This window comes from Protopterus annectens, chromosome 2.part2 (assembly GCF_019279795.1).
Source record: "Protopterus annectens isolate FY-2018-M chromosome 2.part2, PAN1.0, whole genome shotgun sequence".
NCBI classification, from domain to species: domain Eukaryota; kingdom Metazoa; phylum Chordata; order Ceratodontiformes; family Protopteridae; genus Protopterus; species Protopterus annectens.
In genome coordinates this window covers 575900162-575919027 of record NC_056730.1, presented here as the reverse complement: position 1 = coordinate 575919027, position 18866 = coordinate 575900162, and the positions used below count along the sequence as shown (strand labels likewise).

The 18866-nt window shown below is 39.4% G+C and overlaps 1 protein-coding gene across 2 annotated transcripts in view; it reads right to left on the bottom strand.

The window, feature by feature from the left end:
- Positions 1-18866, bottom strand: part of RPS6KL1 (ribosomal protein S6 kinase like 1) — a 491164-nt gene that overhangs the window by 61429 nt on the left and 410869 nt on the right. For both annotated transcript variants that reach the window (XM_044064031.1, XM_044064032.1), the window contains exon 11: positions 10575-10670. In XM_044064031.1, the coding sequence (XP_043919966.1) occupies positions 10575-10670 (96 nt within the window). The remainder of the gene's footprint in view (positions 1-10574; positions 10671-18866) is intronic.

The window sequence follows — 18866 nt, the reverse complement described above, 5'->3', positions numbered from 1 at the left end:
ATCTAGCAGTCCTTCTAAGAAAGGTCTAAGAGTGGGCACCATTAATGTCCACGGAAGTTACTCTGATGCCTCTGATGTGATGAAAGACAACATGGACATCTGAATGGACTGAACGCCTAAATCAATCAATCTCAGAGCAGTTGGAGAAGTCACAGAAGGGAAACAAAAGCCTTGGAGAAATGTGATAACAAGCAGACTGTGGTATGTAAAGTGCCCAAGAAATGGGCAGACATGGAATGGAACAGCAAGTGGTCCTGAGCTAGTCATGAAGATGATGATGAAGGATGCCTATTGGAATGCTGGGAGAGACAACACAACCTGTGTCAGTTTGCACACATGCCTTAGAAGGATACAGGTGGTGCTTGGATTGCATATAACAGAATCAGAACTGCTGGTAGGGTGGGAAATCCTAGGTGAGGACAGCTGTGCTGTTTCATTAAAGGACTGATGCTCTTTACACTAATTTTGTGCCCTTTGTCATATCACGCTGCCTTGTGAAAGTTTGTTTTCTTTGTACTTTACACATCTGTAAGAAAAGCATTCACTCCCCAGAGAAGAAGTACTTTAGATGTCAATGAAATTTTAGCTGCTTTGTAAAAGTGTAGAGAAGGATGCTTTTGGCAGTGGGTACCTCATGGAAGCAGTAAACATGTAACAAACTGTGCAGGACATGCTGGGGGTTCTTCTCATTCATCCGATCAGAGTACGGGTTTTCACAGTGCGATATAAAATAAGAAACCATGAAGGAACTTGTGATGATCAAAGAATACTGGTTAATGCCCTAAGCAATGTACACACAGTCTGACAGCGTGAAGTAAATGTGGATGATAATAGACAGCCCCCTTTACTTATTTATTGTTTGTTTATTTATTGGAATTTGTTTACCAAGAAAGTCCACTGGACCAAAAAGAACCCATTTGTGGTGTGACATATATAATCTTATTCCATTAAGGACAGACGTGGTTTTGGATCAGTCCTCCTTTCTTATGTTGCACAGAAGAAAGGCTCCCATGTGCTCAGCAGCTGGATAACGAGCATAAAACCACCCACCTACCCACAGGGACCACCTTAAAGTAATATTCATAAAAAGAGTAAAAAGAGGTCATGCTTTGGAGAATTCTGCATGATGGTCAAATTATGCCAGAGCATTAAAAGATAAATGAAAACTAACTGTGTGTATGTGTGTGTGTGTGTGTGTGTGTGTGTGTGTGTATATATATATATATATATATATATATATATATATATATATATATATATATATATACCTGTGTGTGTGTGTGTGTGTGAGTGTGCGAATGCGCGCATGTGAGTGTGTGTGTGTGTGTGTGTGTGTGTGAGTGTGTGAATGCATGCATGTGTGTGTGTGTGTGTGTGTGTGTGTGTGTGTGTGTGTGTGTCTGTGTGTGTATATATATATATATATATATATATATATATATATATATATATATATATATATAAGAAGACACCAAATGAAACAGTTTGCCACTTTACCTTTATTTTCTACATTCATTAATCCATACAGTCATGCAATTCCTTTTTTTGCAGTTAAAAAAATAAATAAATAAGATAAAATAAAATAGCAAAAGGAGAAAGGGTTGACAATGATAGTGCATGACTTCCATGATACACAGTTCACTTGTGCATGGGATCAAAATATGTGATGTAAGAAGTGCAACAGTGATGTTATACAACAGCCAGTAAACTTGTGATGTCATACTTAACTGAGGATATTGTTGTGGTAAACACCACGCAAATATAATATACTCTGACTCTATTAGGTTTAGAAAATATGTTAGAGAAGTGTGTTCTTTTCTGGAAGGTTGAGCAATACAACAAAAGATAAGACAAAACACCTAAACATAAACTGTGCCAGTTCACTCAGCTGGGAGTAGACAGTCTTTTATATCTCCATCTCTAATGTCGCTACTGAATTTAAGATGATGTTGTACAAAATTAAATCATCTACGACACTCTGTGTGACTGGAATATTTCATTTCAGTATTTTTTTTCATTCTTTACTTATGAGTTGAATGGTTTATATTCTTTTAAATTTAAACACATTTAAGAAATTCTCATTTATGTTTCATCACTTGTATTTCAGATTATATTCATTTTATAATATGTGTTATTCAACTCTGAGGCTTTCTAACATTTTGAGAAAAAATAATTTAAACAATAATTCTGGTGAACTGCAGGTAATAAAGAAAAATCTAATGGGAAAACACATTGTCAGTAAATGTAAAAGGTTTAAAAGGTTTATAATGAAACCATTTGTGAAACGTGATTTTTGTGAACACAGTAAGACTACGCAAATTAAATCACTGCCTGCTGCAAACAACAAATTAATATTAAGACACCTTTTCTTGTGTCCAATGTTGCTATAGACACCATCTTGATATACAGTAGGGTATGGCCCTTGCTATAAGCAATACATCAGCATTATCTTTCTTGTTAACTTAGACCTGAGGGACTTTACAGCTGTCTTAGTACTAATAAAGCAACAAGCTGCTACAGCAAAAAGAGATAAACAGCATCAGTTTAATCTTTTATCCTGAGATTCCTTATCTCTTTGTGTCACTTAGGGTCCTCTCATGACCAGGTATATCCCACCGATCACTGAAAAGTGAACAAAGTTCAGAGTGGCTCCCAAAGTCAAGCTCAGTTGTGACCCCAGTAATGTTAGCTATTGCTAGGAATACAATAAAGCAAGCATGTAAAAAGAATTGAGAACTTAAGAACATATAATTGGTTGACTGAGTCAAACACTGCACGGCAGAGCATATTACCTGTAATAAATATCTGCCCGAAGAATAAAAATAAAATGATAAACCAAAAGTATTAAGAAACCTGGATGGTTGTTGGCTGGCCGCCTGTAAATTTAAGAAACTCTTCGCAGAACAACATTAGCTCTACACAGTTACTGTCTTTAAACTTTTACGATACTGTTACAGTGAAAAATAGTTATAGTTCTGTATGGGAAAAAAAAGTATAGTCGTGTAGACAAATTGTGAAAAGACAACTGGGAGACGAGGACCACACTGAAGTTCATCAAATAAGTCACGTGAGTTGGAATAAACCTACAAAATGCACTGCAGTTAAGCAATCAGTGTACACATACTTAGGTGTGTCTGGCAGCGGCAGATGAAGAACCAGTGCCTACTTGGTCTGCCCACTGCTGGCAGTCTGTGCCGCATAACTGTTCCTCCGCTCCTTATGTCCAGGCTCAGTGTTGAACCCCCCCCCCCTCCTCTGAGTAAGAATGCACTTATTGATCTATACTGCACATTCTGGGAGCACATTCTGTCCCCCTACTCTTGTGTAAGAATGCACTGTAGTGATCCTTACTACACTTTCTGGAAACACATTCTATGCCCTCATGCTGCTGTGTAAGAATGCACTATAGTGATCCTTAGTACACCTCCTGGGAACAAATTCAGTGCCCCCGTACTCTTGTGTAAGAATGCACTATACTGATTGTCAGTACACCATCTGGGAACACATTCTGTGCCCCCTCGCGCTTGTGTAAGAATGCACTGTAGTGATCCTTAGTACACATTCTGGGAACACATTCTGTGCCTCCATGCTGTTGTGTAAGAATGCACTATAGTGACCCTTAGTACACCTTCTGGGAACACATTCTGTGCCCCCCCCCCGGTCTTGTGTAAAAATGCACTATAGTGATCGTTAGTTCACCTTCTGGGAACACATTCTGTGCCCCGATGCTCCTGGGTAAGAATGCACTGTAGTGATCCTTAGTACACATTCTGGGAACACTTCCTGTGCCCCCATGGTCTTGTGTAAGAATACACTGTATTGATTGCCATTACATCTTCTGGAAAACATTCTGTGCCCCCACACTCTTCTATAAGAATGTACTATAGTGATCCTCAGTACACCTTCTGGGAACATAATCTGTGCCTCCCCCCTCCCACTCTTGTGTAAGAATGCACTATAGTGATCATTAATACACCTTCTGGGAACACATTCTGTGACATGATGCTCCTGGGTAAGAATGCACTGTAGTGATCCCCAGTACACCTTCTGGGAACACATTCTGTGTCCCCGTACTCTTGTGTAAGAATGCACTACATTGATTGTCAGCACACTGTCTGGGAATGCATTCTGTGCCCCCATGCTCTTCTGTAAGAATGCACTGTATTGAACTTCAGTACACCTTCTGGGAACACAGTCTGTGCCCCGATGCTCCTGGGTAAGAATGCACTGTAGTGATCCTCAGTATACCTTCTGAGAACACATTCTGTGTCCCGATGCTCCTGGGTAAGAATGCACTGTAGTGATCCTCAGTACATCTTCTTGTGGAATACATGTAGAGTCTTATGGAATAACTGGGACTAGATCAGCTTTTTTTTGGAAGACACTCAACAGAAGCCAACTACCTTCACCTTTTGCTTTGGTACTGTTTTACCCTTTCATATTTAATGGGAATCCTTATAGATTTCCGACGATGCTTTGCATTATGAACGTATGTGTGGTTATCTATTTCTGGGCAGGATATTTCATGAATACGATGACACAATTTAATGGTGCACTGAGGTGCGACAAGTATTTCTTTTTTCCCCCGTCATAAAATGATGGTTACATGAAATTAACTTCCTGCAATGTTACTCAGGACCACTTCAGTGAATGAACTCACCCATTTATTTATTTATTTATTTTCATTTGTTTATATACTGTTGACTGGATTATCACTACTGGGCAAAGCCCATTTTCAGAGAGGACACAGAAAAGAAAAGGAAGTTAAGAAAACACATGGAGCATATGTAAAGTTTAACAGAGGTAATGAAAAATTATACGATGATCACAAAACATACCTTTGACATAATTGTGAATATTTGGAAAACATGATAATACATTCAGTTTGATCATAACTATGCAGAGTAAGAAAAAAGGAAAACTGAGGGATAAAATCCTAACTACAGTCCAGTCAAGCCATTTTTGGTTGGAGGCTCAGACACGTGCTATCCACTTGCCTCTCTTTGTAGGCAGAGAATGGGGATGATGCATTGGTGACAGGTGGGTCGCTTTCTGTAGGTCCAGAAGAGACAGAAGCTCAGAACTCCAGCTGGGCTAGGCGTGTAGGTGAGTTTTGGAGGCATGACCACCCCAATGCTCTGAGCAGACGCACTCCTACACATGCCTATAAATATGACTGATAAGGTAAAACCAGGAACAAGGGTTTTAGTGTGGATTAAGGACAAGATAGGGTCACTCTGCCATGGAAAGACCAGCCCAAGTCCAGCAAAAGTTAAGTATTTGAAAAAAAAATAGCAATGAAGTTGGTTCTAAAGGATGAGGAAATAAAAAGGGTAATCGGTTTATCCAGTCTTTGCCTGACATCAGGTTTTCTATTAAAAAAGATCGCTGCCTACAAATATTCAGGTAAGCTAAACAGTGCTACATGTTAGTTGCAACAGCAGAAATATTAGTATTTTCTCACTGAAATAAATAGGTTCATAGGTAGGTACTAGGCTATCAGCCCTGGGGCCTATATAAGCCTAGCCAAAAATGTACCCTGGCTTTCGCCACCCAAGAAAATTATTTTCCTGTGCTCCCATCAAGCAGAGCCACAGAAGTGATCCCCGGGGTGAATTTCCCATTTCCCATCCAATCATCAAGATTTTTCTTGAAGAGTGCTAATGAGGAGCTCTGTTTAACATAGATAGGTAGTCTGTTCTAGAGTATGGGAGAAATGTGCTGATCTGTATAAAAGAAACTGCTAAAACTAAAACATTACTTGTGCTGTGGTCACACACTTTGCTACCATGTTTACATGTTTAGATTTAATTAAGCTTTATTTGTTTATAATTAAGCTGTGCTCCATGAAATACTTATTTCTATATATTTAAAAAGTGGTGCCGTTTAGTTTATTCTTGCTAGTTTATCTTAAGAAAGCAAGTGTTATGTCTATTATTTTCTGCTGGTCTCCTACCTTAGAAAATGCTGTAGCATAGATGTGTCTAACCTGTGGCCCTCGGGCCACATGCGGCCCTCAGAGCTCTTCCATGCGGCCCTCAACCTCTAACTGCAACATCGATGTACGCATGCCCCAAAACACTTTTTTTGTTTTGTGTTTTTCGCTCCCATGACCTGTAATGCTAATGTTGGTGTGTGCATGTGCCAAAGCACCCTTCTAGTTTTGTTTTTGAGCCAAAAAAGGGTCAGTGTGTTTACGCCATTATTTTGCGCCGAACAATCAGTGTGTGTGTGAGTGTGTGTTCTCGCTGAAGAGGGACTCATGTATGGATTTGTTGCTGTTGCCTTTGAAAGGGACAGCAATTACCTGTGTTAATAGGTAAGTATGGAGTGAGTGAGTGCATGCATGAAAGCAGAATTGTGTGCGTGAAAGTAGAAGAAGAGTGTGTGCTTGTATGTGTGTATATGTGTGCATGACTGAGAGAGACGCATGCACAAAGAGGCTAGCAATGATCAGTCTACCAACTGAACACAAACAAGTTAGCTCACAAATATATCATACATTAAGAGTACACTTTTATTAAATTGCGGCGTTCCTGACAGGGAGAGTATTGTATTGAACATGAACTCATACCTCTTAACTGTATGGATTTTTAAAGAATGTCTGGATTTTTGCCTCATCTTCCAATTTGTGTCTTTTGCTTAGGAAATAAAAGTAGTCATCCGAGGTAATGCAGTTCCAGGGAGTAAGAATGATTCAGCAGCCTAGGGTTAATGGGTCAGTAGTGGACTGACTATGTGGGACTGTAGCATATAAAGTTGTATTGTTTTTTCAGACAAACAAAAAAGCACCTAGTACTGTTTCTTCATTGGTGGGTTCTAAGCAGTGGTAGATTGGACAACAGTAAGCATAGCTTTGGCGGATCATCAATACTGGCAAATCAAGTGGGCACAATGTCATTTTTTAAATGTTGGGGATTTTAGTGTGTATGTGTGTGCTTATGTGTTGGGAGTGCTGCAACAGTAGATGATTATTAAAGACAGAGACTTAGACTGTGGAGAATATGTTTCTTTGTTTCAAAACCTAATACTTGGGTACGCATGCCAGAAGTAGATTTTTTAAGACATAGCTTCTTGCCATTTACAGTGGATGGATATTTACATTTAATGGACAATGTATTAGCGTGGGCCTGTGGGGTTCTGAAGGATGCCAAGTCTACCACTGCCAATGTCTTGTAAAGTGACCTGGAAATGGATATTGGGATGTTATTGAAAAAATACAGTAAGTGGGCTTAGAAATATAGTTTAATTAAACAAAGTGTACTTTCAATTTACAGGCCATAATTTCATTTATTTCAGGTAGTCCATATACTGGTAGATTGTATACCATTAGACTTAATTAGGGAGAGCTATCATTCTGGGGAAACAAGCAGCCCTAGTTTCAGTGAAAGCTCTGTGGTTGCTTGCAGGTAGGAAGTTGCAGGATGTTGATGCAATGTGTTTTATTTATTATTTTTAATGCATTTGTCATTTCAAAGCATGGTTTTCTTTGATGCAAAAGAAGGCAGGACTGAATGAGCCATATATAATAATGGGATAGAAAGATTATAAGTGATGTATAATGTTTGCAGCTACAGTTGTTTCAATGGTGTCTGTGATGCATAACTATTTTTGGACCTGTGTCCCACTTTTATTTTTCGCTTTGTCCAGATTTCCTGCTCTAAGGTTGAGAGGTATGGTTCCATACTAAATCAGATGTTGTATTTACCTTGGAAGACTTTTCGGCATAATTATGAAAAACAGAGCCTTTTTAATATCTCTGCTTATTTCCAATATAAACTGCCATATAACCTTACAAATAACCTTATTAAGCTACTTTACTTCTTTTGGAATTGACAGGTATGATTCATCTGTTCGGACATAAGCATAGAGTACTAATGTGACTTTGATTTCTTGCAGCAGTCTGTGGTTTACATAATCACAATAACTTTTCTGTGTTTCTGGGTGTGTAATCAATTTAACAGTTTTAAAGATGTTTTCCAAAAATAAATAAATATATAATAAATAAATAATCCTCTCTACACTTTGAGCTATTGACAAAGTCTGGGAATTTGTTTTTTTCAAAAGCGAAGGTCAGCATTACAGCTCAGTAAACTGTCAATCTGTGAGTAACTTCTGCACAAATGAAAATGTCTGAATGTCAAATGGCTTTAGATTGGAGGGAAGTTTATTTTTATTTATTTTATTTTATTTTACACTTGTTTACCGGGAAAGTCCGACTGGACACAGGTCCATTTTCAGTGCAGGCCCGGGGAGAAAAGCTCCAAAAATAACATAAAACAACATAATACAATATATGAAAGAGAGAGACAGCAAATTATGGCTGTAGTACTCATACAATATGGCAGAGATTACATTTTGCAACAGTGAGAATCACTGAGGTACAGAATAAACTTAAAAACATTTTTTTTACAGTTATAATTACAGCAAGGCAAATATCAATGATAAAGTTTTTAGGAGAAAGCTGTTTGTACATAGCTGAAGCTCTGAAACAATCTTTTGGTATGGATTAACCTGGGGATTGACACAAGTTATATGTTTACACCACTATGTAGCATTATAGTTTATGGTTTTCTTATTGATTTACTTTTTGCCAAGCAGTTGTTTGTTGATTTATTGATGGTCCTTTTGGTGGTGGGAAATTACATGGATGAATCCATCTCTATTATGATTTTTTTTTTCAGATATTTTGACTTCCAGACAATTTCATTCAGTGAGTGGGTGTCATGCGATTACTGAGGTTGCCTATTTTACAAGTAGGGGCTTTTGTGTGTGTGTGTGTGTGTGTGTGTGTGTGTGTGTGTGTGTGTGTGTGTGTAAGAGAGAGAGATTTAATATGTATACTGTCGCCTCACAGTAAGACGCTGTTCAGTTCGACTCTCAGCTAGAGCGTCTTCTGCGTGGAGACATGCGTGAATGGGCGTGCCTTCATTGAAGGTTGTGCATCACGGCTGGCAACTCGGTACGTAAAAATCAACTGCCAATCATTAGCGGACCGGAGTTCTGCTGTGGCTACCCTAACCGGGAAAAGCCGAAAGACCCAACAACAACTGAATATAATTTTGCAAATGGAATTCTTAGTTAAACATGCCCCTCTTCTTGGGCAACTAGACTTGAGTAACCAATATTAGATCTTAGCCATCCAGCTGGGAAAGGTTAGTATGTGGATTTTCCATCTGGTTTGATGAAGGCTATGCTACTTACCCAAGGACTACATTTATGACTATCCATCCAGCCATTGTGTTGCTGAACTACATTGTTTGATAATGAGAGGAGCTTTTTACAGAAGTTGAAGGTTTTTGTGTCAAGAACCTGTCCATAAAAAGTGGCTTGTTTATGTAGCAGTGAAGGCTGTGGTCTTTGTAGTGAGAGTTTTAAGTATAACCATTATTTCTGAGGTAGAGGAAGTCTCTTAAGGCAGGATCTTTCTTAGCCTGGAAAGCAAGCCAATGATGACATTTATAGGGGCCAGTGAGAGACAGAGGAAAGCAAGAAGCTTTTTAGTCTGTTTGGATAACATAGTGAACTTAGTCCTTTGACCTTTTTTGTCAGAAATGGTTGTAGTCTTTCTTTTGGCAGGGTGTTTTGCTGAGGCACATGACAAAAAGGGCATTGCACTCAATAATGGCTCTTGTAAAGGAAGAATACAGGGATGTTATGACCTCCTTGTCCCTGGATGAGATACCCTTACTAATGAAGTGGGCCATGTAAAAAACTTTCCTTACAACGGAGACAACGTGGTGGTGGTCAAAAGTCAGGTTTCTATCAACCTGGGTGCCCAAGTACCATACAACTTATTGCGTGCTTACAACGTTGTTATTAATGTGATAATTTGTGGGGACATCACTCTCCTCAAAGGGGATGATGATGCATTTTTTGGCATTTAGCTTGAGGCCATATTTCTGACACCAGTTATTTGTTTGGGTGAGTTGGGTTATTTTTGTGGATTATAGTATTGTAGGACTGCTGATGTTGACATTTTATGTAGTTGGACTGCTGGAATGGTTTTCCCAGTGAGAAATGCTAGCGCTGTAGTGAATATCTGTTTATTTGTAAAAAAAAAAAAAAAATATATATATATATATATATATATAGATATATTAACTAAGATGTTAGAGTTAACTGTTAGATTACAGAATTAGAATTAGAATGAGAATTAGAATTTTAAGGCAAATATTAGGCATTTATTACATTTATTCATTGTTCAAAAGCACCTACAGTACAGCCAGGAGGTCGACTGTGGTCTTCTGGAGCAACGAAAGAGGTAACTGTATGTTATATTTTATATGCGGCCCCAAGACCATTTCTGTTCACTCAATGCGGCCCTAGCAAGCCAAAAGGTTGGACACTCCTGCTGTAGCATATGAAGGTATTTGTTCTTTCTCTTTATTTTTTTATATACATTGTGTATTGTACTAAAACCACACAGCACATGAGAGCCAGTCCCGGATTACCACTTCAAAAGACATAAGCATAGGAATTAAACACCAATGTTGTGATGAAGGTTTGTCCATCACCACAGGAGACTGTATCAGCACCTCTCCCTGAATGCAGAGCAAGGCAAGTAATCTCACCTCAGTAAGTAGAGAAGTAGCTGCCATGCTGAGATTATCCGGGATGCGGAGTGGAGTTGATGAGTTGATTCCAGATGGGTAGCTGTGAGACAGTGGCTAGGTTCACAGGACAGATAAACAAACACATCCAAAACAGGAGATAAAAACAAAACAAGTTATGAATATGAAAAAGCACTCCATGAAAAACTGTAAGCAGAAACAAAGACAAGGGGAATTAAATGCTGTTTTGTAAGAATCTGACTTCTGAAATGAATTATGTTTCCAAAATAACAGATCATTTATCTATCTGTAACAAAAGTAGGGCATCATCCCAGTTACTTAAATAAAATATGTTTGAACATCTTAAGCTTACTTTTAGGTTTACATGTGTCTGTTTTGCAAGCAGTGTTAAATGATTACTTATTTAATTATTTACTGGTTGTTTTATCACCACACAACTTTCCCTTAACTTGCACTGAGACTGAACATAAAACTTCTCTGTCAAAAGAAACAGTCAACACACTGACTCAGTTTTGAACCCTGCATTCCAGAGATCTTCTGCTCTTATATGAAGGCAATACTACAGTGCACGAAGGTTTAGGACATTTTATTAGTTGTCTTAAAACATACATAACCAGTCGCATTTACAATAAGTCAGTGGTTATCTGCTTTGAATTCTTTTTAATAAATAAGCAAATGGAACAGGTAATAATATTCCTGGGGATTCAATAAACTCCGTGAAGGCTTAATGTGAGGCCTACGCAGAGTTTACATGTTTGCATGGTGAGCAGTAGCATTAATTGCATATGCATGCTGCACATCGCTCTTACACAAATATTAGAGACGTTTAGTAGCCAGCAACAGTGTTGCCGTGAGCAGTAGCGTTAATTGCATATGCATGCCGCACATCGCACTTACACAAATAATAGAGAAGTTTTGAAGCCAGCAACAGTGTTGCTGGCCAGAAAACCATGTAAAGCAGCACAAACACCTACAGACATGCAAACCTGTTTACCTACATGTAAACTAATTCTGTGGAACTGTGCAGGCAGCCACAGTGACTAGCAGGGTTTAATATAAGGTGATGTATACAGTTCTAACACATTATAGGAAAGTATAGTCAGTGCAGAGTAGTGTGAAACCCTGTTTTAGGCATACTGAATAAAGGTTTTTGGTAGTGATCAGCAAGGGTACATAGACTGCTGTACAAATAATTATTCTGGGGAAGTGTGTGTACTGAAAAGGGCCACACACATGAATAGTAGGAATAAACACAAGGGAAGAGGACAAGTGAGATATGATAATGTACAGCAGATGAGGGCATGTCAATGTACACACACCACAGAGACAAGACAGTTGTAGCATGAACAGTAATCATATATGTACATGATATAGTATGTAATGCTGTTTACACCTCCTGTGTGGGTACAGTCATATCATCACACAGTTATTGTATATTATATCACTGTCACACATGATGACATCAATGGAGAAGAATTTTTGTGATATAAGCACCCTGACATGATCACTGGAGAGGACATTTATCAAGGATGGTACATACAATAGGAGGTAGGTGCATGTTGTGAAGATGTGCAAAATGAGTTGCTTGAATATGAATGTAATGTCAGCAGAGGTCTCAACCAAGTGGGGCACATAATAACAGGCTCATAGACAACAGTAGATAGAAGCATGCAAAATCAGGGGCAATATCAGAATAATACCACCAGTAATCTGTGTCACTGTCATACAATACGTGATTGTGAGTTATTATGCAAGAACACACTTGTACAATTGTCATGATGTGTCAGTAATCTACAAGGGGAATCAAGAACATCTTCCTCAAAAATTACCATCTTTTGGAGGAGTTAAGAGGGACACTGTTACACCTGTAGTTTAAATTATGAGCAATCCTGGTCAGCTGACAGGTTTGCATGGCATATACATGCCACAATCCACACTGTCATGAATGTAACGCATGCCATCAATGTTGTCAATCAGCTGTGTACCTCTTGTGTGCATCACAGGAACATGTATCACACATGCATCTTGTATGTGCATCACAGGAACATGTATCACACATGCATCTTGTATAACACTTTCATGGGGGTTCTGCACTGTCAACTCCTAATGGTTATGCATCAAAAAGAATACTTAGGTATGGCTGATAAGATATGTGGGAGCTCATTGGAGCAAAAGTGATACACTTGAGTAAATCTTTCCTGGAAGATGTGTTGGGAGGTAAATGAAAAAGGGTGCATTATACTTAATTACTGGTGTGATGAGGGCTGTGAGCAATGGGATTGTAATGTCATTTGATGTGGATGTCCTCCACATACTCAGGAGTTGTGCTACATACAAGGGATTAGTCAGCACTGTGGGCACATGCTGGTGGGTGTTCTGCATACCATCTACCTGAGTACACAGGTCACATACCACTTGGTCTACTCATAGGGGTGTGCTGTCTATATAGTAATTAGCTTGTGTATTTGCTTTCATAAAGGAACTAATCATCCCAAGATCTTTGTATATCTACTGTGTCTCTATGGGTCTGGCAACAATCCTATGTGTATGGTAATACTGTTTGCATTATATCAAGACAAATCTTGGATTCAGTAATTGTCCACAATTTGCAGTCATCACAAAGCTGGTTAGACAAAGGATGTGTAAACTAGTCTTGACTTCTGAGACCTAAATAATGAACAGGAAAGGGCCTAGTACAGAATCCTGAGGTATGGGCCTGGTGACTGGACTCTGGTGACTTCATACACTTCAACATTATCTGTCATGTATGTGATCCATTTGTCTATCCACTTGGTGATGTAGGTATTTATGCTCACTTGAGACAATTTCTCTATAGTACCTGAGTGTGTCAAATGCCTTGGCCAGGTAAAGTTATAAAGGGTGATAGTGTTTTCCTCATGCATGCCCTTGGTGACCTTCTTGAGGACATAAACAGTCAAACAGATGTAACAGTCACAATGTAGCCTTAAATCAATCATGGATTTGGTACACAGCCATGTAATTATCTGTGTTCTTTTTGATAAGGGTCCATGATGACTCATTGGTCTGCCTCACAGATGAGGACAGTCAGGAGTATGGGTCTATAACCCCATGCTTCAGGCGATGATCCCCACCAGTCAGACAGATGACTGTTGCTGTACACCTTTCTACAAGACCACAGGCTGTCTGGAGGCTGTGTTGAAGTAGGGATCCAACTGAGTCTGCTAGGTCAGATTTTAAGTCATGTCACAGGCAAATTGTGATGTTGTCAGGGCCCATTGATTCTGTGTTATTAGCTGTAGAGAGTTCACAGATTAGCTGCCCTCCTGAGAAGAAAACTGAGTAATGCTTGCATGTATGCTTTGGCTGATGGCCAGTGGTGATAGGTGGTGGGGGGAGTGAAGTATGAAACAAACTGTCAGCTAGCAGATTGTCTATTTTCTCCAGTTGAGTATGGCTGGTGGCATCCACAAACAGCTTTGTGATTAGTTGTGTATTTCCCTTAACATTTCACATTTATTGAAATAAATGGTTTGTGAAAAAAACCTCCAAATACAACCTTGGTCATGCTGCATCACATTCCACACACTGGTATAGTTGTAATGAGTCATACAACTATACTAATGTCACGTAATTCCATCACTTGCACTGTGTTTCTTCCGTGGGAAAGCTGTGTTTGAGTGTCTTGATGTGATATTGGGACACATTAGAGATCAGTTGTTGGTGGCTCATGCAGAACATTTCTAGACACAAATGCTAACAGTCACACAATGGTGACCACCTCAGTAATCCTTGGGAATAGCAACGCAGCTGCACATACAATGAATTCCACAAGGTTGCAACTGAATCAAAACATGATATTTTTGTGTATATCACATCATTACAACATGTGGATGAGACAAGACTTATGTGCCTGTGTAATCAGTATGAATTTATATTGATGTCTGTCACAAAACATTTAATGATGGTAAGTAGACACGTGCACACCTGTGCCATACTGCAAGTGTCATTGTGATGGTGGAATGAGAACTGTGTAGAATATTGATCTGCTCCAGTACAACACATATCCTAACAAGCCAATATACATAAAAATGATCATACCATGTCAACAGTTCTCAAGAAGCATATTACTACAGCTGTTATAGAAGAAGCATGTAATGAAATGACTGCAGTGGCCATCTACACATTAGCTCACATCACAGATTGTAATACCCTCTTGTAGGCATACTGTACATCCACACCTCAACATAGCACATGTCAAAGACATGTCAAATGTTCATAGTAGTCATAGGACATTATTAGGCTAACAGCCAACATCACACAAAGTCCAAGCTATTACTATACCATTTAAAACAATCTCTCTATATCTATATGATGGAAGATAGTAAGACTATTGTGTGTATGTATATATTTATTTGTTGGATTGCATTACATTCTGCCACTGTCCATATGGGACATGTGCACCACACCATGACAGAATTAGCAGTCACACATGCAGTGGTCTGGAGATTGCTTGCAGAGGCTCAAGGAAGGACTCTGCGTCATGATATGTGTATGCATATTTGACATGAAGACATCCTCCACTCTGCAAGAAAGATATCATGTGGCCAGAGGAAAAAGGAGGATGGTGGATGCATGGGGCTACGTTAAAGGTTCTTCTAAGTGGTAGTGAATTGAGCAGTTCCAAAGATCATACAGTTACCATAATGTGCCACCAACTACACAAACACACACACACACACACACACATACACACACACACACACACACACACACACACACACACACACACACACACACACACACACACACACACACACACACACACACACACACACACACACACACACACACACACAGCAGTAGACTGGGCCTGATTTGAGCATTATACCAATGTAGGTATAGAAGGTACTCGTGGTGGTGGTGCAGTAGCATTGTCGCCTCACAATAAGACACTGTCTGGTTTGATTCTCAGCTAGAGCGTCTTCTGCGTGGAGACATGCGTGAATGGGCATATCTTCATTGAAGGTTGTGCGTCAGGCCTGGCAAGCCAGTACGTAAAAATCAACTGCCAATCATTAGCGGACCGGAGTTCCGCTGTGGCGACCCCTAACCGGGAAAAGCCGAAAGACACAAACAAACCAATGTAGGTATAGAAGATGAATGGTATGCAATGTAACACTGGCACCACCACATATGTCTGAGTTTAACGGTGTCACATTGCACTTTATGGAGTATGATAGCATCATTGTATGCTGAGAAGGACATATTGGGAGGAGTGCTGGACATGGATGTGGAGTCACATCTCTATGTAAAATTGTCTCAAAAGTGATATTTGGATGCATACACACTCAGATTGCCTGCTGTCAGATTAGAACCCCTATATATCTAAGTAAAGTAGCTTGAGAATACAATACTTAATGTTACTACCAAAGCACAGGTTTGTCTTGAATACTGTCACAGTGCATGTTATACAGGATGACATCATAAGTGTATGTTACAAGAAAATGTTCAAAGTGTCTGACATATTTGTGGATTCACATGTTCTGAAATTGTCACCATACTGATTGTTGGATGTACACATAAACAAGTTGACCGTGGTGAGAGTAGAACCCCTACCTGACTATCTACAGAGCGCAGTACTTAATGCAAGCACCACAGCACAAGTCTGCCTTCTATAGTGTCAGACAACACTTTATAGCTGATGACATTACCAGTGCCTGGTGAGAAGAAGACGGTAGTAGGAACATATCACATGCTGGTCAAAAATGGTCTCTTGAATGTCAACCAAATGATCACAAACAGGCACTCACACTAGTTGACCACAGTGAGAGTAGAACCCCAACCTAACTATTTAAAGAGCACAGTATTTACGCACCACAGCACAAGTCTGGCTTTTGTAGTCTCAGACAACACTTTATAGCTGATGACATCAACAGTGTCTGCTGAGAAGAAAATGATAGCATGAATGTCTCACACACTGGTCTACAATGGTCTCTTGAATGTGAGCTGAGTGAACACAAACACATATATACTAGGTGACCACAGTGAGAGTAGAACCCCTACTTAGCTGTTTACAGAGCATAGTACTTAACACAAGCACTATGTCATAAGTCTGACTTTTACAGTGCTGCTAAATATTTCAGAGTGGATGACATCCTCATTGGATGCTTGAGAGAAGATGTTGGGAGGCCTGTATAGGTTCATAGTTTCATAGATTAGTACTAGGCTAACTGCCCTTGTAGGCCATTTTAATCCTAGACAATTATCTCATGTTGAGAATCAAACCCTGAACCTTGTGTTGATAAGGTAAACACCTTAACCATTATGCCAAACTCCCACACCTGGGGTAGGAGTTTGGCATAATGGTATAAGATTGCTGGGTAGCTATGTACAACTGTCAAAATTATTTCTTGTCCACAGAACTGGATTGTTGGCCATAGGATAAATACTTATGCTCTTATGATTGCACACATGCACACGCACATACACACACCAGCTGACTGCAGTGAGATTAGAACCCCTAAATAACTAGGTGTACCAACAAGAGAACTCCGTATTTAACACAAGAACCATGGCACAAGTCTGACTTCTCTAGTGCTGAACAAGTTATAGTTGACGCCATCATCACTAGATGTTTGAGAGAAGATGTTGGGAGGATTGTATGACATGGATGTGTAGGCATGTACGACTGTCAAAAAATTTGTACTCAACAGAACTGTATTGCTGACACTAAGATTCGCACTTATGCTTCTCTGACTAGACACACACACACACACACACACACACACACACACACACACACACACACACACACACACGCACACACACACACACACACACACACACACACACACACACACACACACACACACACACACACACGCACACACGCACACACGCACACACACACACCAGTTGACTGCAGTGAGATTAGAGGCCCTACCTAACTAGGTACACCAGCTAGAGAACTCAGCTCTTAACACAGGCACCACAGCACAAGTCTGACTTTTATATTGCTGCTGGATAATATGTAGTGGATGACATTCTTATTGGATGCTTGTGAGAAGATATGAGGCCTGCATGAAATGGCTGGGTATCCATGTACGACTATAAAGATATTAGTTCTGCATGGAATCAGGCTGACACCATTAGGATACAAACTGAAGTTCCTCTGACTATGTACACACACAAACACACATACATAGAGACACACACATAATACAACTGCTGTGCTAATTTAACACATGTACTGCAAGTATATTGTTCCCATCTGCAAAACACAGTATTTGATGATTGCAACACTCTTGAAGTATATTTTCCCCTTGTCATAGTGGTCTTTATAGATGATGCCATTATCTTGATATGATGTGGGCAACATATCCTGTTATGAGAGTGGTGTGCAAAGTGTGGAGGTACTATTTTCTGTTGTATTCCCAATGTGCAGGTATACTTTAAGAGACAGCTTGTCAAACTAGATGCAAAAAGCAGTCAGGAATGGATATAGCAGAAATGAGACTTATGCAACTATTTTCCTGTATGTTGTGTACAGCACACACTTAAATTGTAACATACAGACACATATATTTTTTGTGATCATATGTGTGTGTTAAAATTTGTGAAGAATTGTTGTCCACATTAATACATATATAAGACAATCTGAATGTTTATTTTCATTATAAAGGTGTTTGTGATATGCAACAATGCAGTTTTGCTATTTATTTCTGTAGTGTAGTTGATATTTGGGAGCAAGTACTGACATAACAAGTTTCAAGTCATGGGTGCAGTTAACACATGACTGAGTATGGATATGTGCTTTGTCCTTAAAAAGTGCCTTCCCTTTGGTTGTCTTTTCACATGTACTTTCATGGGATGAAGACTAACTGCATAGTAAAAATAAGTAATACATGCTAATGTGCACTTTCCATAGTGCTGTGCTGAGCAGCTGGTTTGCTCGATTGATGGCAAAATGTTTGCACATGTGAGATGCACATGTAAGGACTCTTAGTAGAATTTGAGAAGTACTTAATCCAAACTGGCTATGCTAGACACAGCTAACAGATACTATGGTACTTGAACCTGAGAAGTACTTAATCCAAACTGGCTATGCTAGACACAGCTAACAGATACTATGGTACTTGAACCTGAGAAGTACTTAATCCGAACTGGCTATGCTAGACACAGCTAACAGATACTATGGTACTTGAACCTGAGAAGTACTTAATCCAAACTGGCTATGCTAGACACAGCTAACAGATACTATGGTACTTGAACCTGAGAAGTACTTAATCCGAACTGGCTATGCTAGACACA